General features: G+C 39.2%; 1 protein-coding gene across 1 annotated transcript in view; it reads right to left on the minus strand.

Annotated features, from left to right (window-relative positions):
- The window catches only part of LOC133528319 (uncharacterized), an 88,215-nt gene that overhangs the window by 13,586 nt on the left and 53,270 nt on the right, over positions 1–21,359 (minus strand). The window contains exons 2-3 of the mRNA XM_061865663.1: positions 10,586–10,690; positions 10,254–10,437 (exon numbers count right to left, since the gene is read on the minus strand). Coding sequence (XP_061721647.1) covers positions 10,254–10,437; positions 10,586–10,672 — 271 coding nt within the window. The 5' untranslated portion in view covers positions 10,673–10,690. The remainder of the gene's footprint in view (positions 1–10,253; positions 10,438–10,585; positions 10,691–21,359) is intronic.

Below are 21,359 nucleotides of genomic sequence, written 5' to 3' on the forward strand. Positions count from 1 at the left end.
CATAAAAGTAGGGATTTTTTTTTATGAGTTCTTTATTTAACATAATTTAGTACAATGTAATTACTTAATCTAGTGTACATTTCCATCCTAGACAGTAATAACAATAAATTAATACAGTTTAGTGAGCTATAGGCGCTCATAACATTGCCGTTTATAACATTGCCATGGGTAAAATCGTACTTACACTAAAGCTTAGAACAGCAGCATAACTATTATTACGTTCGCTCAGATATAGCTTACGTTTGTTGCATAGGTACATAAAGAAAGTAGGGATTGTCCACTTTAAATCGGCACATAAATCAACAACATACCTATACATACTCGTACCACAAAATATAGGTAAAAACTTAAGTAAGTCACCTGTTGTATGTAGTTGTGGCGTGTTCGAGTAGACAATACATGTTTAAAAGGCACACACAAACAAAACAAATGTCAATTCTAACACGTCACAACTACATACAACAGGTGACTTACTTAAGTTTTTTACCTATAATAATTTTGAAATTGAAATTATATATTTCGCATTTTGGAGCAAAGTAGGCATATTTAATGACACTCATTTGATCAACGGACAGAATCATTAGTTATAGTTCGTTATTTTTCGCATTAAAAAAGGTAAACAATCATGACATGACTTTTTATTTAAAAAAAAAGTTTTTTTTTTAATCGGAAACTTACTTATGAAAGCAAAAGAATGTAAATGATGCCGTGATTTATTTTTAAAGTGTTTTTCAATATAAAAAGACACGTCTAAATCGCTTACCTTCTTTCTAATGCAAAAAAAATTAATTGTAATCATATAAATTTAATTTAATTGTAATATCTTGAGTCACATGTGCTTTTGTATGTAGTGTATACTTTGTAATTATATATACAGTTTCTATTTGCGAGTTCCTGTAATTGGCTGTGTATTACTATTCGGTGAAGGAAAACATCGTGAGGAAACCTGCATACATCTGCGAAGAAAATCAAAGGTGTATGTGAAGTCCCCAATCCGCATTGGCCTTCTCTCGCACATGAGAGGAGGCCTGTGCCCAGCAGTGGGACGTATATAGGCTGAATTATTATATTATATTATTACTATCTAAAAAGTTTAATGTATATTTTATAGCTGTTGGAATTCTTTGTATAAATAAATAAAACACATTGTAGTAGGCACGAGAGAGTTAACTTGGTTCAACAATATCAAATATCAAACATTTATTCAGCAAATAGGCCACAGGGGCACTTTTACATGTCCATTTTTACAAACAATAAATTAAAAAAAAAACAATTACAAATATCGAATCTATGAAATAATAAATACTTTATTAGAGATGTATACTGTCTCTAAATGTCAAATTACACAAAAAAAACTATGATAAAAAAATAAAACCATAAAATACTAAAATTCTTTAGAGATGTATAAGTCTCTAAGTGTCAGAGATAAAATATAAAAATATATATTAAATTATCCTTAGAGATGTAGAGGGTCGCCAAGGCTTGAATTCTTATATAAATAATTAAAAGACAAAAAAATTAAAACAGACAAGAACCGAATGAAGTGTCTCACGTTAATGTCACTCAAAAGTAAAGTTACACACTTTAACTTAACCTGTATTATCAATATCGTAAACAGCGGAGTAAAGTAAATCAGAATTAATAAAAAATACACAACAGAAGGTTACCGGGACGGTGTACATTACAAACCGACATAAAAAGTGCACTTGATCGGTCGTGCAAGACGAAACGCAATACTCGGCACTCGGCAGGAGGACAAACATCACTCCAATAGAAGGCGTATTCGAACTCTAACAAATTGAACTAGGCCAATTCAAGATCATTTAGGTATCATATTGATATCACAGTGTATGTTCAAATTGGCCTCTTTGATTTTTTATTGATATTATACGAACTTGACACCGCTTGCAATGAATCTCGCCATATCAAATATGTAGGTAGAGTCGACAGGGTAATAAATAAATATGTAGAGTCGAATATTCAGGGTAGTCAGTAAGATTGCAGAGTTAAATATATACATAAAATCGAATATTCAGGGTAGTCCGTAAGATTGTAGAGTCAAAGATGTAGAGTCGAATATTCAGGGTAGTCAGTTGCAGAATCAAATATGTAGAGTCGAATATTTAGAGTAGTCAGTAAAATTGCAGAGTCAAATATATACATAGAGTCGAATATTCAGGGTAGTAAGTTGCAGAGTCAAATATGTAGTGTCGAATATTCAGGGTAGTCAGCAAGATTGCAGAGTCAAATATATACATAGAGTCGAATATTCAGGGTAGTCAGTAAGATTGTAGAGTCAAATATATACATAGAGTCGAATATTCAGGGTAGTCAATAAGATTGCAGAGTCAAATATGAGTAAAGGTGCCGTTCAGATTCCGACTACAGTAACATTACTGCTACAATATTGTAGTGCCACAGTAAATGTTCTATTGGCTTATAAAGTCAGACCAAGATAAGTTGGCAGCGATTTTGTCAGCCCAGACACTGCAAGTGTTATTTTAAACGTCAAAACTTCTATGAAATTATGACGTTTACTTAACACTTGCACAGGCTATGGAAATCATAGCCAACTTAGCTTCTTACTCTAAAAGAGCCTTCGAGGTCTACTTGCAGAATAAATATTTAATTTTTAATTTATTTTGAATTGTCTCGTACGTAGAATAAGTTCCGACAGGTGTTTGAGTGAGTCACCGCCAGTGCCCATTGATTTGGCGCAGGAAGGCGCTCGAATCAATCGCCATTCATTCAATAACCAGTGCACATCTGTTTCTGGAGACCATTGTTTAGTCGTGACGTCCCTAAACCTCTAGACGTATAGAATAATTATGACGTTTTCTATAGCACGTATCATGTTCTGATTTTCATTGAAGGCAAACAATAATCTGTCAGCCCAATTGCAACGTAAGTACACTGAGATCAGAATGATATCTAAATTACTTCATTTAGTTATCTATCGCTAACGCTTATACATGTACGGGCGAAGCGCACGATAGCTAAATGATATCATTTTGATGTCAGTGTACGTTCGAATTGGCATTAATTATTGCGTGGGTCAGTTCGAGTATGATGGAAACTTTTGTACCAGGGGTGGCGCGGGAGTATGTTTAGTTTGTTGTCCCAATTTCCTGATAGATGGCGCTGTTCCAGACGCAAACTAAGTAACGCTAGTTTATCATAGAATCCATATAAGAAACTGTCACATTTCAAATTTAATGATTGGTAATGTAGCAACTTATTCAAACAGGAGGTCTCTTTCAGTCCCGCCTTTATGGTCCATTTTCCATTACCGTTATTTTTAAATGCAAAATCGGGAATATCGGGATCCCGGTATTTTTATAAACATGCGAAATGTGCAGTTTATATAAGCCCTCTGCGGCGGCATCATGGTTCCATTTTTATCACTTGTCACTATGCCCGTCACTTTCGCACTTACATCCTTGTTAGAACGGGACAGGTATGGTGACAAATGATAAAGAGCCGACCATCTTAGCCTTAATGATGTCTTTATGGTGACATAATTGCAGTGACATCGTTAAAGCTTCAATTAAATACATTCATGAGCACGACAATACGACAATCTACGTGCTTCTAGGCATATGTATGTCTATCTATACTGAGTGATTTTGTAATATCTGACTAGGTATACGAAAAGGGAATAGTCTCTGACCATGCTAACTTTGCACTTGGCAGTAAGAATGCATTCATATCTATAAGCCTTATACTTGACGTTGCACTCTGCATAAAAACTTCGCTATTTCGATAGAAATCAACCGGCCTAGCCAAGGTGACCATCGCTATCGCTTCGACAACGAAACGCTGTGTGTCTCTCTGTCACTCTTCCATATTCGTGCGACAGCGACAGTTACGTATCGATCGCTACGAAGCGTAAGCGATTTGCATGTTGGCTACGCGGCCTGTACCCCTAGTGTAAATATTTTCGACAGCGAAACGTGACGTACGCGTTTGCGTTAAGTGTCATTTTGTATGAGATTTTTGACTTTCCAAAACGTCCCGCTTGGCGCGCTGTTCAAAAACCCATACAAAATGAGACTTAACGCGTACGTCACGTTTCGCTATCGACTAAAATTACACTAGGGGTACTGTTCTCCATAGAAAACATTGACGCATGACTTGTGTTGCAAACATAACCTTTTATTTGTGTCCAGGGCCAATTTTAGATTTAAACAAGTTATAGTAATTCTCTGTATATATCCATTATGTATATTGTTATTGTAAATCAATAGTATAAGTACATATTCACCATTCAGAGTAAGGGAAGACCACAAAATTTTCCTATTACATATTACGTACGAATAAGATTAATTAATTTCGTAAAAACTTTGCACGATTCCAAAATATACAATTCAATTAATTTATTTGCTAAAACACTAAATTGCCAAACGATTGCCATTATCAAGTTAGACCCAATTGTGTCGATACATGTATATCAACCTATTCTTAGCAATTAATATCAATTACAATGAGTAGACGCATCCAAGTCACAGCTAAAAATAGTTTTAACTACTCAGGACTGGTAATCAGCAGTTCGTAAAGAATTTGCTCAATGAGTCGCCCACACTATCCTGCTTTACTGGAGACATGCAAAATAGCAATTTACGCCTTTATACGAGGATACGTTTAGGCTTAAATTACCTGTTTGTTACTCATTATTTAGTTTAAACTACTTATTGAAAATGATCTGAAGTGGTATGAGAAAACACGGCTATGTACTTTAATTATTATTCAGTTTACAATAACAATATACATAATGGATATATACAGAGGATTACTATAACTAACTTAAATTTAAAATAGGCCCTTGAGTACCAAGGATGCTGGCGGCATTTCCTAGTTGTATCGCATCGCAATGATGAATACGTTGTGCGAGGAAGCCGCCAGCTCTTCGGTCACCAGTTACGTCAACCAGTCGCTTCGCGATTTCTGCAAAAAACTTGTGCGCCAAATGTTACAAAATGGTACTCTCTACCGAGGCTCATATTTATTACGTTTCAAAATTTCGGCGTTTTCCGCCGCTGCGCCCGCTTTTTAACCGACTTCAAGATTTCAAAAAGAGGAGGTTATCAATTTGGTGTGTATGTTTTTTTTTTAAATGTTTGTTACTTCATACAGATCGGTCCTCCGTCATTTCTGACCCGATTTTGAAAATTATTTTTTTGCTTGAATCTATATACATACAGATCGGTCCCCCGGTAAAACTCAGTTCTGATGATGGGATCCATGAGGAATCGAGGGAGCTCTTCAAATGTGAAGATAGTGATTTTTGTATTTTCATCAATAAATTATTTTCTTACATTTAAAAAGTGACATTTGATGAAGTGGAACTGCTGATGATGATCAGAATGGAACTCTTCAACGACGCATAGTTCACGTTTGGCGATTTGTCCTCTTCGCTGTGTTTGTGAAGCAAATTAGGTATTTAAGACAATTTTTTGTCAAGTTAGAGTTCTGACGATGGGGTCCATGAAGCATCGAGGGGACTCCTCAAATGTTAAAGGCATATTATATATAGTGATCTTAGTATTTTTATCATCAAATCAAGCTTTTACATTTCTAGAAGTGACATTTGATGAAGCAGAACTGCTGATGATGAACAGAATGGAACTCTTCAACGCCGCATAGTTCACGTTTGGCAATTTGTTCTCTTCGCATGTTTGTGAATCAGTTAGGTTTGCAAGGTACATTTTTGTCAAGTTTGAGTTTTGATGATGGATTCCATGAGGAAATGAGGGTACTTCTCAACTCTTTTAAGCAAACTTATAGCCATTTTCAATATGTTTTCAAGCATGGTTTGAAATAATTTAGTGTAAATATAGTCGAATACCCTAATGCGGGTATTTTACCAGTCTTTTTAATTTCATTTTATGAAATCCAAAATCAACAATAATCTTTCTTTCACCGGTCTCCCTCATTGAAGTCGGTTTTATTTCTTAAAAATTATACATTAGTCCGTTGGAGGTGGGACGGTGCCAGTGTGTCTACGCAGGTAGCATCTAACATCCGTCCCAGGCTCCAAGGAACCAAGGACAGGGTGTCCTCTTGCCATCATCCCTGATGATGCCAATTAATTTCCATGAAAATGGTCATAATTTGAGAACGGCAAAGGCCAATAAAATGAACGTTAAAAAGTTCCGGGTCCGGGCCGGGTTTGCATGATTTCTATTGAAAACGAAGTGTCAGGCACCTCGGCCCGGACCCGGGCAGTTCTAACGTGAGTCATCCTTTATATTCTATGAACAAAAGTAAAAGCAAACTACTTAGGTAAGTTTAAAATACAACTAAATTCATTCTTCTAAAGCTAGGTAACCTAACAAAAATACGTCGATCATATAAAATAGATGTTAGATCCTATAAAGACCCACGGTAAAAATATATATAATGTAAAATATACTAGAGATATAATACGTATCCGATATTCATAAATTGGGTTATCTCAAAAATCATTTAAATATTACTCATATTCCTTTGTAATAGAGTCCCCGAGTTATCCGCTACTTTTTAGCGTTTTTTCTTTCGGAATCATCCTTACTTATATTTCCTTTGTTTTTTTTTTATACTACGCCGATGGCAAACAAGCATACGGCCCGCCTGATGGTAAGCAGTCTCCGTAGCCTATATCCAAGAGGAGAGGAGTCACATGCGCGTTGCCGACCCTAGCATTTCCCCCTCGTTGAGCTCTCTGGCAACCTTACTCACCGGCAGGAACACAACACTATGAGTAGGGTCTAGTGTTATTTGGCTGCGGTTTTCTGTAAGGTGGAGGTCCTTCCCCAGTTGGGCTCCGCTCTAACAAATTTGTATAAAACAAAGCAAAAACAAACTTATTTGTCAACTTGAAGGTGACGCCGGATACAATGATTATCTCACACATATCATAGCCGCTTATTAACTGCAAGTGCATATTATTTCCCCTAATAACACACTCGACACGAACCAGAACCATAAGGTCCTATGTTCATTACAAGTCTTATAGAATCACAACTTTTTTGGTCGAAAGCGATAGACATAGACTATTTAATGGCTAGATGGAGCATGCAAAACCACACAACACAACGCACATTAACAAATCCCTGTTACTAATAAATTTAGGCTATTGAGAGCGTAGTGGGATTCATTTTATTTTTCGACCCTTAGGCTGCGTTTCCAGAGATATGCGAGAATGCGTAGCGAGGGATGTCTTTGTTAAAAACGAATAGAATATTGTCCACTGGGGCTGCGCTGATCGAACCAATAGAATTACTTAATTTACTAGGTAATTCTATTGGTTCTTAAGAAGTATACCACGTGATCGTCCAAAAAGAGATAACGTTTTTCCACTTTGGCATATACATTGATTATGACATTCTTTCAGCTATGCTGCAACAGTAATGTTGCACAACAATACGTTCGCTATAAAAACGCTCGACAAATTTTCAAACTGCCAGCATTCCTAAAATAAACATGATATCCACATAAATTGTAATAGAAAAAAAATTCAAAGTTAGATTTTCAAATAATAAACCTTTTATTTCACTACATCTCCAAGTGGATCATTATACGAAATTGTAATATTGGCCACGGAAGATCAGTTACGGTGCCGACATTTTTAATACTTAATGTTACATGCGGATTCTAATGAAGGAATCTGTAATGACACAGCTCAATCATGGCGCGAATTAGTCGCTAACGAAGCTAATTGCAGCCTGTCATGTCACGTGACAGTGACACGGTGACACAGTCGCGGTAGCTGACAGATGACATGTTGTAATAGATGGGTTTGAACTTTGAACCGATCCCTTTATTAAACCGATGCTTACAATGTTACAAGGTAAAGACAAAAATATTAAATGGTTTTTAGAGACCCACCGAGGCAGTAAGCCTCGATAATCTGAACTTGAAAAAAGCGGCCAAGTGCGAGTCGGACTCGCCCATGAAGGGTTCCTTATCATTTATGACGTATTAAAAAAAACTACTCACAAAATCTTGTTCAAACCAATTTTCGGCAGAAGTTTGCATGGTAATGTATATATATCATATATATTTTTTAGTTTTATCATTCTATTATTTTAGAAGTTACAGGAGACATGCAAAATAGACACACATTTTACCACTTTGGAAGTGTCTCTCGCGCAAACTATTAATGTTTTTTGGCAGTTTCATTCTTCTCTTTTAATACGCTTTTGATTTGAGCCCAATAATAGTTGAGTGGACGACACTGCAGGACGTTTGGAGCTCTTACTAGACTTAGAGTGTAGAAGATACTTTTGGCCCATTCTGTGCGCTTTTATTAATGCTGACATTACCATAACACTACAATATTATTATCACACACATACAACTCATGAGCATCATTAAGTGCATTATCCGCGCGTAAATATGCGTGTAATCGTATGTATGTACTTTAATTAAATTCTCAACACATGCCGGCCAGAGAGTCAGAAAGGAGTAAGTCACGTTTTTCAGTGTAAAAGAGCCTTTGTGTAATAATATAATTAAATTGCTAAAAGCCCAAGGCCATATTAACTTACTTTAATTGTATAGGGAGCGTGCATGAGCTGTAGCATAGGAACTCCCTGTTTGTTGGTGCAATATGATCAAGTAGTACGTAGGTACATAGTACCTAACGGCCCCAATCATGGGGCATTTAAGAGACAATTTAAAGTATTTTTTGAAATTTCCCTAATGTAACCTTATATATTTGTAAATTTTTTATTAAGGATGATTTCTTACATTTATACTTTTTTCCTGACTTTAATACTTTTCTCAAAAATGAAAATAAACCGTCACCGGGACATATTTCATGCTAAAGGGGGGGGGGGGGGGGGGTTGTATCAGGGGGAGGGAAAGGGAAGCTAGGGTGCGTAAAGCACTATACCCAAAGGTATCATACTACCTTTGGCCTTTGATCTATTAGATGGCGCCACTTTTTGATATTTAACAAATTTAACACATATCAGTGAAAGAATAAGGATCAAAGTTAAATGACGTTATAAAAGTTTTAATCATGTGTCGAAAAATGACAACAAAACTGTGAATACAAAGTTGTCTTTGACAATCCACCTCTATTTCAAGTCTTCTTTGGTATATATAAATTTATTAGAACACACAATCCCCCTAATGAGGGCGCCACTGGACGGTCGCCCTCTTAAGTATAATGGTTATCACGCTAGTGCCGCATCAGATAGCGCATAGGGCGCATCAGAGCGATAGATAATGGCTCCCCTACACGATGGCCCAGCGTAGGCCAGTCCAAGGGACGCATTTATGCGTTAGAGGGAGCAAGTGATATTTCTATCTCATTCCACCGCATAACTGTGTCCCTTAGACTGGCCTACACTGAGCCATCGTGTAAAGGAGCCCTAATACTGATAATAATAACCGTCTCAATTAGCAGAACCCTTCAATGAACAGCCCAGTAGACGCGACCCGATATAATGAGTATGCGCCCACTGCCGGCCTCGGGTCCGGTTTAATCCGGCTCATTAGTCTGATTCGGCGCCGACATCTTCAATTAGTGGCCAAGTAATTGCGTCATGCCTTAACTGGGGCGGTATTTGTCAAAGTTTCTTTTGGCTGGGGGTTTTCGATGGGCCTTCGTCTCCGAACACCTAGCGCTGTAGCGTAGGTATAGGTATGACCACGAGAGTTGAAACACCCGACACAACGACTCAACGATACTGACATATCCAATCCATATCATAGCTCTAGGAAATTTTTGACGTAACTTAAAGCTCGAATGGGGCCGAAAATGGGGATTTATTCATAAAACTTAAAAAGAACTGATTATTTATCTAACTATCTTACTTTACAAAGCCTCAATTTGTTAATTTATGTTTTATCCCTTTCCTACACATAGGTACATAAGTCAAAAATAAATGACAGTTTAAAACGAACGATAATTAGATAATCGAGGCTAACCAGAAGGCTCTATACATCCATGCTTGGATCAGGGACAAAACAAAATGGAATAATGCCGGCCCCTTTCTGAGGGACGGACCAATATAAATTTCATGACGAATTAGCAAATAGAACAATGCACCAGAAGTATCTGCCAGTTCTACCCTCTAGAGGTACTTTTGCTAATACATGTAATTCTATAGGTAGTTACAGTTCGAATCGCGCTTAATATTATTTGCCACGCTGTATTCATCATACATCATCATCTTTTTAGCCTTTTATTGCCCAAAAGCAGCCTTTTACCTATACAAAAAATAAAAGGCCTCGCAGTCGAAGTCGTATAAAAAAAGACTCACCTTTATCCAAGTCCAGCGCTACGGCGGCCTTCCTAGCGTCAGGTGTCGATATCTCGTGTTCCACGAAGTACTCTTCATAGCGGACCTCCAGTAGGCCCTCGTAGGCCTCGGCCTCGGAGTCGTTGGCGCGGCTTGTGTTCGTTCGCCCCGTTCCTACTGATTTCGTGTTAGCTGCGTGTCGGACCTGGAAGTATTTAACTAAATTAAATGTGGTGAAATATGACCAGTACCCTCACCATGAGTTCTAGCCCTGCTAATATGACTTTGTGGCCCTTGTGAAATAATAGTTTTTCTCAGGCATTACTGGAGAGATGCGTATGCGCATTCCTTACCATAACTTCAGGTACCCGGAAAATAACGTCGGCGAGCGCCAGCGGCAGCAGCAGCGCGACCGCGGCGCGCGCGCAGCCCGCCGCCATCCCATCGCAGGCCAGCACCTGGACATAAACACATTGGTCTTGGTAGAGGCTAGTACACAATTAATAGAAACGACCACTAAAACCCGCTTACAAACTATTTATTTTCTTTATTGGTAAGATTAAAAATAAATAATAAAGATCTCGGGAGAAGACTTCAACAGTGCAAAGTCAAGCTTTTCCATTCTCTAATAAAACTATCACTTGACAAACATAAAAAAAACTAAAAGATCGTTCGAGAAATCCTTAGAATCGAATACAATATACACCCATCTCATTCCAGGCCGGCCACGCGTTTGCAAGTTGCAACCTCTCTGGTGTTGCAGGTGTCTATAAGCGTCTCCTCGTTTGCCTCCTATATCATAAAATAAAACATGATTAACGTTCCACTTGAAAATCACAAAAGCAGAACATATACGCAGGGACGCGTACATATGTCAGGATTGCCCGTGTCGGAGAACGGCTGAAGTGTGCCATCTATCGCCTTTAAGAGGCGTTTTATCACGCAATACTTGACAAATAGAGCAAACTAGGGTATTACTGAATCTGAGTGGCATTCGTCGCAGTGCCGCCGACGCGTCATAGAGTGGGCTGTCAAAACAATTGAAATCCAGAACAAACGAAGTTATGCTGTCAATCAATCTTCAGATGTGATCGAATGGGAGAAGATGACGTATGTGGTGGTTCTTGGGTCAAACGCACTGGCTTGTTTAAGATAAGAAATGTACCTAAGTGCTATGATTTGTAATGTCTTGTCCAGTAATGACTGTGCGTTTATCGGATTTCATTGGAAGAATCCACACTCCACTCATCATCCACAATTGAATGTTCTGGGCTATAATCGAAGTTCGTCAATTGCGGGCATTTTTCTCTGTTATTATCCTCGCATTTGCGAATTCCGCGGTAGGCCCCCTGATGTACTGTCTATGATATAATACGCCCACGATTCCCGACATATATATATATATATATAAAAGTTTCAGTGTAACGTTTGTATCACCCAAACATGTTTTTCATAATGCGCTTTACTTATAAAAGGAAAAAAGCTTATCTGCATCCTTTAATCCTGAATCTAAGTTTCGATAAGATAAATCACTCGAATGCAATACGATAACTCCGATAACCAATGACGATAACTAATTCAGGACACCAAACGGAATTTAATTAATGAATTAGAGTCAGACCAAGCTAACTCTGCAAATTTTGATAGCACAGACTATATAAGTGATTCGACGTTTAAAATAACACTTGCACCTTCCTCGGTTCGCCGGGGTCTCTACCAGAAGTCGTCGGCAACATCAAAGGTCTGCTAGGCTTCTTGGTAGAGTTGGGTTAGCAAGAGTAGTGCCGACAACCCACCCCGCAAAAAGGTGCAATTGTATGACGTCGAGTTGCGGAAACCAAGCCCGCGAGTACCCGTCCGCGCGCGCACCCGCGCACGACCTGTCTGGCCTTCGAATCCTGGGTTCGAATCCCGGTAAGGGAATTTATTTCTGGGACGAGCACAGAATTTGTTCCTGAGTAATGGGTGTGTTTCTATGTATTTAAGTATATTATATTTATCGTCGTCTGAGTATCCACAATACAAGCCTTCTTGAGCTTACTGGGGCTTAGTCAATTTGTGTAAAAATGTCCAATATTTACTCATTTATTTATTATTTATATTTTCTTTTGAGTAGTATATTTGATGCTGATTGTTAATGCTCTTGCATTATTTTAAGTGATGACGCAGACGGACAGTTTTCGATGGCGCTCCAACAATATAGCTATGCTTTCCACCCTCAACCTAGTTCTGATCATATGATTGATCCTTCTATGGTAGCTTTATGAAATAAATTACCCTTTGAATTGCAGTTTGAAAGGACATCAGTCTTATAAGATTTTATTAGTATCGCACATGCATTCAAATAGCCTTATGAACACCATGCAAACCAAGTAGCAATATTTGATGCCTTGGAGACTCCAATAGAAAGATGCAAATTCTTAGTCTCAAGATGATTAAAGATGTGCCTACAGTAAATATTAAACTATATTTTGAGTTTGTTCTTATTACATTTTAGATCGCTCAAAAAATGCCTAAAGCCCCCTTAGGACGGATGATTCGATACATTGCTACAGAGTACAATGATTCAGTCGATCGATCAAATACCGCAATGTAACGAAAATCCCATGCAAGTTCTTGATCTGTACCCCTAGTGTAAATTTTATCGACATCATAACGTGACGAACGCGTTTGCGTTAAGTCTCATTTTGTATAGGATTTTGAGTTTCCAAAACGTCCCGCTTGGCGCGCTCTTTCTAAATCCAATACAAAATGAGACTAAACGCAAACCCGTACGTCACGTTTCAAAATCGAATTTATTTACACTAGGGGTACTGTTTAAATGAGGCTTTATTTATGGGGTATCTCAGATTATTTAGATGTCCTACAAGACATTGAAATAATTTTCAATTGTTTCGTTGAGTTACCCTGTAATGCCTGTTGCCTGTTCTACAATAGCGAGCATGCAATATGGAGCATATAATTATTTTGGATGAAAAATAAAAAAAGATACCGGAATTGCGAAAACTACCTTGTAAATTGTAAACTAGTTAATATGTCGTCCAAAAGTCGAAGTTAACGGAGAATAAACCATAAATTATGGCCCCTAAAAGTTTAGTCCGCAGACGCCCAATCTAAGCTGTATAATAAACTACCGATCGTACACTTTAAACAATATCAATGAGCGAAAAACAAAGAAATTAATTACGAGGCGTGACTATCAAGATGGCGCTCGAACCATAAGTCCCTTAAAATATTACGTCTAGTTACGACATGGATCGGATATGTCACTGTCAAAAATGACGTTTCTTTAAACAAAAACGTCACTTTTGACACTGACAACTGATCTATATCGTATCTAGACCTAATATATTTGTCTTATCTTAAAGTGCGAATCAGGCCGCTAGTATGTTCGCGTTCGCGGAATGTACGGTACGACTATCCACTAGTACTTGTATACGTATACTTGTATACGTTCCACGAACGCGAATCCTACTGCACTACAACTACCTCACAGTGTACAGAGTATAGCAGTAGGTACAGTTACATTTACGTAATGTAATATTCAGTAAAGTAAACGATACTAGGTATTCTATGATAAAACAGATTATCTAGTAATATTTAGCAAGGTTGTGCAAAAATTATAACCCTTTTTTACGGAGTGGGAATGCATGTACGCACGTGTGTGAGTATCATTACCCGAGTCATTAGTAGGCAGCCCGCGTGCGACAGCGACGCCGCGAGGAACGTTGCACTTGTGTAGCCGTACCACAAGTTGACACTTGACGTTTACGTTAGCGATTGCGTAAACTCGATCGCAGTCCATCTCGCTTGCACTTATAGATTGGTGCGATAGAGAGGAAATGCGATCGAGTTCACGCAGACGATAACGTAAATGTCCAAAGCCAACACGTGTAGCCGTGCTGAAGTTCTCACTTCTAAAGGTGGCGGTCGGATGGCAACCTGCATTACTGCATTACTGCATTACGCGCTGTAGGTATCTGTCAATTTCCTTAATAAATTGAGTGACGGATTGTACAATCGAATAAACTGATTGAGTTAAATGATGGTGCGGAGTGTTAGGGTCGGCAACGCGCATGTAACTCCTCTGGAGTTGCTGGCGTACATAGGCTACGGAGACTGATTACCATCAGGTGCACCGATGCCTGTTTGCCACCGACGTAGTATTTAAAAAAACCAGTAGCCTTACCACGAGTTTGACAATGACCTGTCACTGACATATTCGCTAGCGTGTGCGTACTGCTACTGCGTAACTTACTTTCTATGCATCTTGCTTGTACTCGCATATTAATGCGAGCGAGATGTATAGAAAGTAGGTAAATTACGCAAAGGTTAGCGGATATCACAGTGTCAAACTTGTGGCAAGGCTACAGAACGTTTTCACAGTAAGTGTCTTAGTAATTTTACTTTTTAAATAAGTTTAATGCCTATGATTTAGTAAATGAGAAATGGTTTCGCAGTGGCGGAATCAAGTTGTTTGATGGTACGTCAGAATCAGGGCGCGTGGCCAACGTGCCAATCGTTAACGCTCCGTAGCGAACGAAACGCAACTGTCACTGTCGCACTAATATGAAAGAGTGATAGAGAGAGATGACTACGCTACGCCATAGACCGTTAACGATGGGCACGTCGGCTATGCACCCAAGGCAGAAATGCGGCGGCGAACGTCACTCATTTCATCAAGGAAATTGACAGATACAGCGGCGAGATTACAGTAGAGGTATTTTATATCGACAAAATACCAAAAATATGTACCCACTACCGTAACTTAGGGCAATAGGGTCGTGTACGCATATTTTTGGCACTTTACTGTATCGATGTTTAATATCTTATCTGTGCCAAACGTAATTATTGACAAAAATCTTATTCCAAATTGTCTCGTCACAACTCTCTCTTCCTCCTGCCCTTATTCCACGTTATGTGGGGTCGGCACAACATGTTCTTCTCTTCCATTCTCCTCTATCTTTCGTCACCTCAGCACTCACTCCTTTCTTTCTCATATCCTCTTTCACACAATCCATCCATCGTTTTTTGGGTCTACCATCCGCTCTCCGTCCATCAGCATTCATTCCTAACATTCTTTTTCCTATATGGCATTCATCCCTCCTCATTAAATGCCCATACCACGCTAACCTACCACTCCTTATCTTCTCCGCTACCGGTGCTACTTTCAAACTTCCCCACACACAACTCGTCTCAACACAACGCTCGTCACAACTGGGACCCGAATATAAATATTCGAGTCACGAGTCCGCGGGCCGTCCTAATTCCCTTTCATTGGGTTAGTGGCACAAAGTGGCACGAAGGGCCTGACGAACGTACAACAACCAATGGCTCTATTAGCACTTGATTGGCCTTCATCTCTGTGAAAAAGGAAGATTGGCGTGTAGTAGGTAATGAGAAATAAAAATCATAAGTAAAATGTCAGCGATAGATTTATTGCTAACCAAGCAAAGCTTGATACTATGGGTACCTAGGGAACGCAAATCGGTTATAATTGTAACCGACATAATCGGTTTTAACCGATTATTTTGTCAAAATTTCACAACCGTTTATTGAAAACTCGAGTAACCGGTTACTATCGGATCTATATGCAGCTGAAGTGGCAATGGGCAGGCCACATTGCACGTAGAGAAGATGGCCGATGGGGTCGAAAAGTGCTCGAGTGGAGACCACGGACTAGCAAGCGCAGCGTAGGATGTCCACCCACAAGATGGACAGACGCCCTTATTAAGGTCGCCGGAAGACGCTGGATGTGGGTCGCTTCCAACCGGTACATGCGGAGGTCCAAGGGGGAGGCCTATGTTCAGCAGTGGACGTCTTATGGCTGAGATGATGATGATCGGATCTATTTATCTATTCTATGATTTCTATGAATTATGATCTTCAAATGACTACAAAATCCTGCCTGTTTTGGCTGTGACGCCACCTACTGGAGCATATTCTATTCCTAAAAAGGTTTAGATATCTTTCGTTATTATGTTGACTTAAACTAACACGATTTTCACCCTTATGTATATTCGAATTACAGTTATCTATATTCACAGAAAACTGATAGAAGCCTAATATTCGTCATTTTTACGCCCGCCAGTATCAAACTTTGAGGAAGGCGAAGGTTGGTCTGCATGTACATGATGTATATCTAACTACTGATAAGAATAACTATGTATGTTAAACACTACATTTTACATCTAGTTACATTCGCGATTCAACAAAAGCTAGTTAACTGTTTATCTGCAAAGTTTCTACAGATAACGTTTCAAATAACGTTGAATTCACCAAAGTTGCATTTGCAATGTAGTTGCAGTTTGTTTGACTCAGTTAGGTTACAATGCAAAAGTTTAGCAGCTACAATGCATTAAAGTTTAGCTACGGACAATGTGATTCAACATTTATCTGAGTAAAGTTTGTACAGAAAATAATATTATAATGAGATAGTTAGAACAAAAAGTTCCGAACAACTAACAGGCTGATACCGTCCGGTGGACTGTTAATCAGGGGGCCTACCGCGAAAATCGAAATTCGCAAATTGCGGGGATCTTTCTCTTTTACTCTCACTAAGACGTAATTAGGGTGACAGAGAAAAATGCCCGCAATTGACGAACTTCGATTTTCGCGGTTATAAATTCAAAATTCAAAAAATTATTCTGCAAGTAGGCCTCAAAGGCTCTTTTATAGCCCAGTAGGCCCCTTTATACTCAAACCATACAATGCCTCAGACACGCTAAGTTCATAATTCATTCATTTATTGCATCCATAGTTGTTACATTAGGTTACATATAATAGTGAGTTAAAACTATACCTCTCGCGTCGAACGATGTTCCCTTTAACAGTTCGTCCAAGTCTCTTCTTCAATGACTTCAAATTAAAGATAAGCCCATGCATACAATTCCGACCGATCATTCTCGTTACACGCAACACAGCGCCATCTGTTTTATACTGCGTAAACCACTTTGCTGATGATCAAAGACATATATTAAAGTAGACTACACTCTCGCCTCCAAAAAACGTGTCTAGAAAAGTGGCTCGAGTGAGACCTTAGTCCCTTTGTTTTTTTAAGACGTTTGTTGCCAAAGCTAAACAAGACATGCTACTATTTTTCTTTTAAATGCATTAAAAACAAACTTATTCAAATTAATTTAATCTATGTGTTTTACCGTATTTTTATTATTTAATATTACATTCCCAAATAAATGAACTCGGTAACTACCGTCTTGCCTAATTTATAGACTATGAGCACATTTCTACAGCATTTCTTTTTTTGATGTCATTGCTTTACTGTGACAAAAAAATCTATTCTTGAAACATCAATGAAATTATGTTAAAATAACACCCATTCCATACCAAAGGTCAACTGAAAAGCTATGGCAAGGTTACCCTAGTTCGCAAGGCTTACAACTGTATATAGTACGGTCGCCAAACCGCTCCGAGGCCAGATTTAATTGACTCAGCTCGGCCTTACCCACAACCGGTATCAATGTGTTCGGACAGTTCTCCTGATCACCGTACATGCGGTAGTAAAGCGGAAAAATGGTGGAGGGGATAGTAATGACGTCACAAAGATGGCGGCCGGACCTATTCTTTTTGGCGGTGTATCTCGAAAACCACTTAACCGATTTTAATCATCGAGGTGTCAAATAATAGCTTATATTATGGAGATTATTTCCTTTTCTACAAACATTTACGTGAAACCTATAGGAAAAAAAATAATCACAAAAAACAGTTTTTTTATAAAATTATTATTTTTTATTTTGTAAAAATCTCCGCAAATATTAGCATTTCGCAAATTTTGTTTAATATAAAACATATTGCTTCATTATCAAGGAATATAATGAGCCTTAAAACATACAGATCGAGTAATAAACAATGAAGCTACACTCATTTATTTGCGCATGGGTAACGATAACTGGCTTTTACCGGTCGAAACTGTGGTGACTGTTACGATACGTATTGAATGGAATTTATAGAGTATCGGTTTTAATTACTGAAATTATAATTAAAATTATAAAAACCAGACACAATAATGTTACCTTACTTCGACGTTTAGTCTCTTTTTTCGTCTTAATCATAGGTAGGTACATATTTCTTTTTACTTAAAAATTTTATACAGGGTGAACTTTTAACCACCAGTCATACTCTGCGCAGCGACTTTATAGGTCATACTTAACAACTTTTACTATGGGACCAATTCCGAAATCGCGAAAAAAATTTTGACTGTCCCATATAAAGGTGCGACCACTTTACCAGACCAACACTTTTCCAAACTGAGCTACAGCTGTCCGATGAAGTTAAGTACTTAGGACTAACTCTCGACAATAAACTCAATTGGAACAACCACATCAACAAACGGATAGACAAGGCGGGAGTTGTCTTCTGGCAGTGCAGAAGGATGATTGGTAAGAGGTGGGGACTCAACCCGAAAATTACCCTCTGGCTCTATAAGACGATAATCCGCCCCTTACTCTGTTACGGTGCTCTGGTTTGGTGGCCAAGAACAAACCTAGGCAACGTACGAGACAAACTACAAAGACTTCAAAGGCTCGCATGCGCGGCCACCACTGGCTGCACGAGGTCTACCCCGACTGCAGCCATGGAGGTCATGCTAAACCTTCCACCGCTGCACCTACACATACAGCAAGAGGCCAGTCTCTCAGCGGTAAGGTTGCGAACCCTCAAGATATGGTCTAACATCACAGGAGCTCTTCACACAAAATGCCTGGAAAAGGTGTATGACGAATTTCCAGTGCTTAGGTCAGGCACGGACCGGATTCACAAACAAGCTATCTTCGATAAAAGGTACAAAATACAGTTATATGAGGACGACAATCATGAAGGACTCAATCCCCGGGAGCTGAGAATCTTCACTGATGGGTCCAAAACAGACAGCGGATCGGGCTCTGGAACCTTCTCAGAAGACCTGAACATGTCGATCACCACTCCGCTAGGAGCCCATAACTCGGTATTCCAAGCTGAGTGCATGGGCATCATAAACGCGGCGGCTGCCATCACTGCAAGGAAGGTAGTAGGATCCTCCATCCGCATACTCTCCGACAGTAAAGCAGTCTTAATGGCTCTAAATAGCCATATAGTTACATCCAAACTTATACACGAATGCCACGAACGACTAATGGAGGTATGTCATAATAACAAGATCACCCTACAATGGATCAAGGGACACAGTGGATCCCGAGGTAACGATGCTGCGGACGAGCTTGCCAGGCAAGGATCGAATGCGGGGGCGATTGGTCCGGAACCGATTCTTCCGATACCATTTAGCAAGGTACGCTCAATGCTGCTGGCACGTACAGGGAAACTACACACAGAACACTGGCTGAACCAGACTGGATGCAGACAGGCAAAAGAAGCCATGCCTGGCATCAACGGAAAACTCACAAGGGCGCTCCTGCAACTAGGGAAGGTCCGACTGAGTATGGTAACCAGTGTCATAACAGGTCATGGACTATTTAACAAACATCTTTTCACAACAGGTGTCACAGACAGTCCCCTGTGCCGAGGTTGCATGGAGACAGAAGAAACAGCCTCTCACGTGGTGCTGGAATGCAGCGGAGTGACTCCATACAGGGCTAAACATCTCGGATCTCCGAGAGACCTCCCCGAGGTCCTACTCAACATGAAAGGTTTGATAGGATTCCTCGAGGAGCTGGGCTGGCAGGACTAGCCCACCCCCAACATATCACGCAAAATAGGCGCAAGTCGTCGAGTTGCGGAAAAATCGCCCGAATACAATACAATACAATACAATACAATACAAGGTGCGACCAGACCGCAGCTTAAAAAACGGTCACGATACGGAATCGCAGTGACGCGTCGTATGCGTACCGTTTTTGACGCATGCTCCCCACACCGCTGTTTAAAAAACGGTGACGGTACGGAATCGCAGTGACGTGCTTCACGCGAATCTTTTTTGTTCGCAAAACAGTTGCGTCTTTTACGTCACCGGTACGGTGTCTGCCATAAGATCTCCGTGTAATATTTTTTGCGATTTTTACGCAGTTCAATTTACGGTGCGTCAGCTTATTTTAAGCAGCGGTGTGGCGAGCATGCGTCATGGACCCGGGTACGTCCTTAAACTACGTCCAAAAGAGAGGTATGGGCATTGTGAATGTCATCTCGCTTTGTGTGGTAGGGCACAGCCAGTGGGTGTCATTCCAGATCCAAATTTTCTTGCGTGATTCGGCATTGGTCCCATAATAAAAGTTGTTCAGTATGACCTGTAAAGTCACTGCGCAGAGTATGGCTGGTGGTTAAAATTTCATCTTATACCTATATTCGACACAAGTAGTAAGTACTTACAGACCAACTATGATACACATTTTGCCTGTATAGTGATACATAGTGAATAAATTAATACCTGATTTAAAAAAAAAAACAAATATAACAAATAGCATGTTATTTAATTCAGTAATCACTAATCAGTCTTAAACAATGAACATCATACTTTTAGATTAGACAACAAAATGTATATTTATACTGTGTTACGACTTGAAAGATTTTACTGCTTTAAAACATAAGACAAACCTACCAACCAAATGTATAAAAAAAATGTTTTTTGTGATTATTATTTTCCTATAGGTTTCACGTAAATGTTTGTAACTACGGAACCCTAAAAAGGAAATAATCTCCATAATATAAGCTATTAGTTGACACCTCGATGAATACAATCGGTTAAGTGGTTTTCGAGATACACCGCCAAAAAGAATAGGTCCGGACGCCATCTTTGTGACGTCATTACTATCCCCTCCCACCATTTTTCCGCTTTACTACCGCATGTACGGTGATCAGGAGAAACGCCCGAACACATTGATACCGGTTGTGGGTAAGGCCGAGCTGAGTCAATTAAATCTGGCCTCGGAGCGGCTTGGGGACTACTAATAGTAAAAGTTGTTCAGTATGACCTATAAAGTCGCTGCGCAGAGTATGACTGGTGGTTAAAAGTTCACCCTGTATAAAATTTTTAAGTAAAAAGAAATATGTACCTACCTATGATTAAGACGAAAAAAGAGACTAAACGTCGAAGTAAGGTAACATTATTGTGTCTGGTTTTTATAATTGTCATTATAATTTCAGTAATTAAAACCGATACTCTATAAATTCCATTCAATACGT

This window comes from Cydia pomonella, chromosome 19 (genome assembly GCF_033807575.1).
Source record: "Cydia pomonella isolate Wapato2018A chromosome 19, ilCydPomo1, whole genome shotgun sequence".
NCBI classification, from domain to species: Eukaryota; Metazoa; Arthropoda; class Insecta; order Lepidoptera; family Tortricidae; genus Cydia; species Cydia pomonella.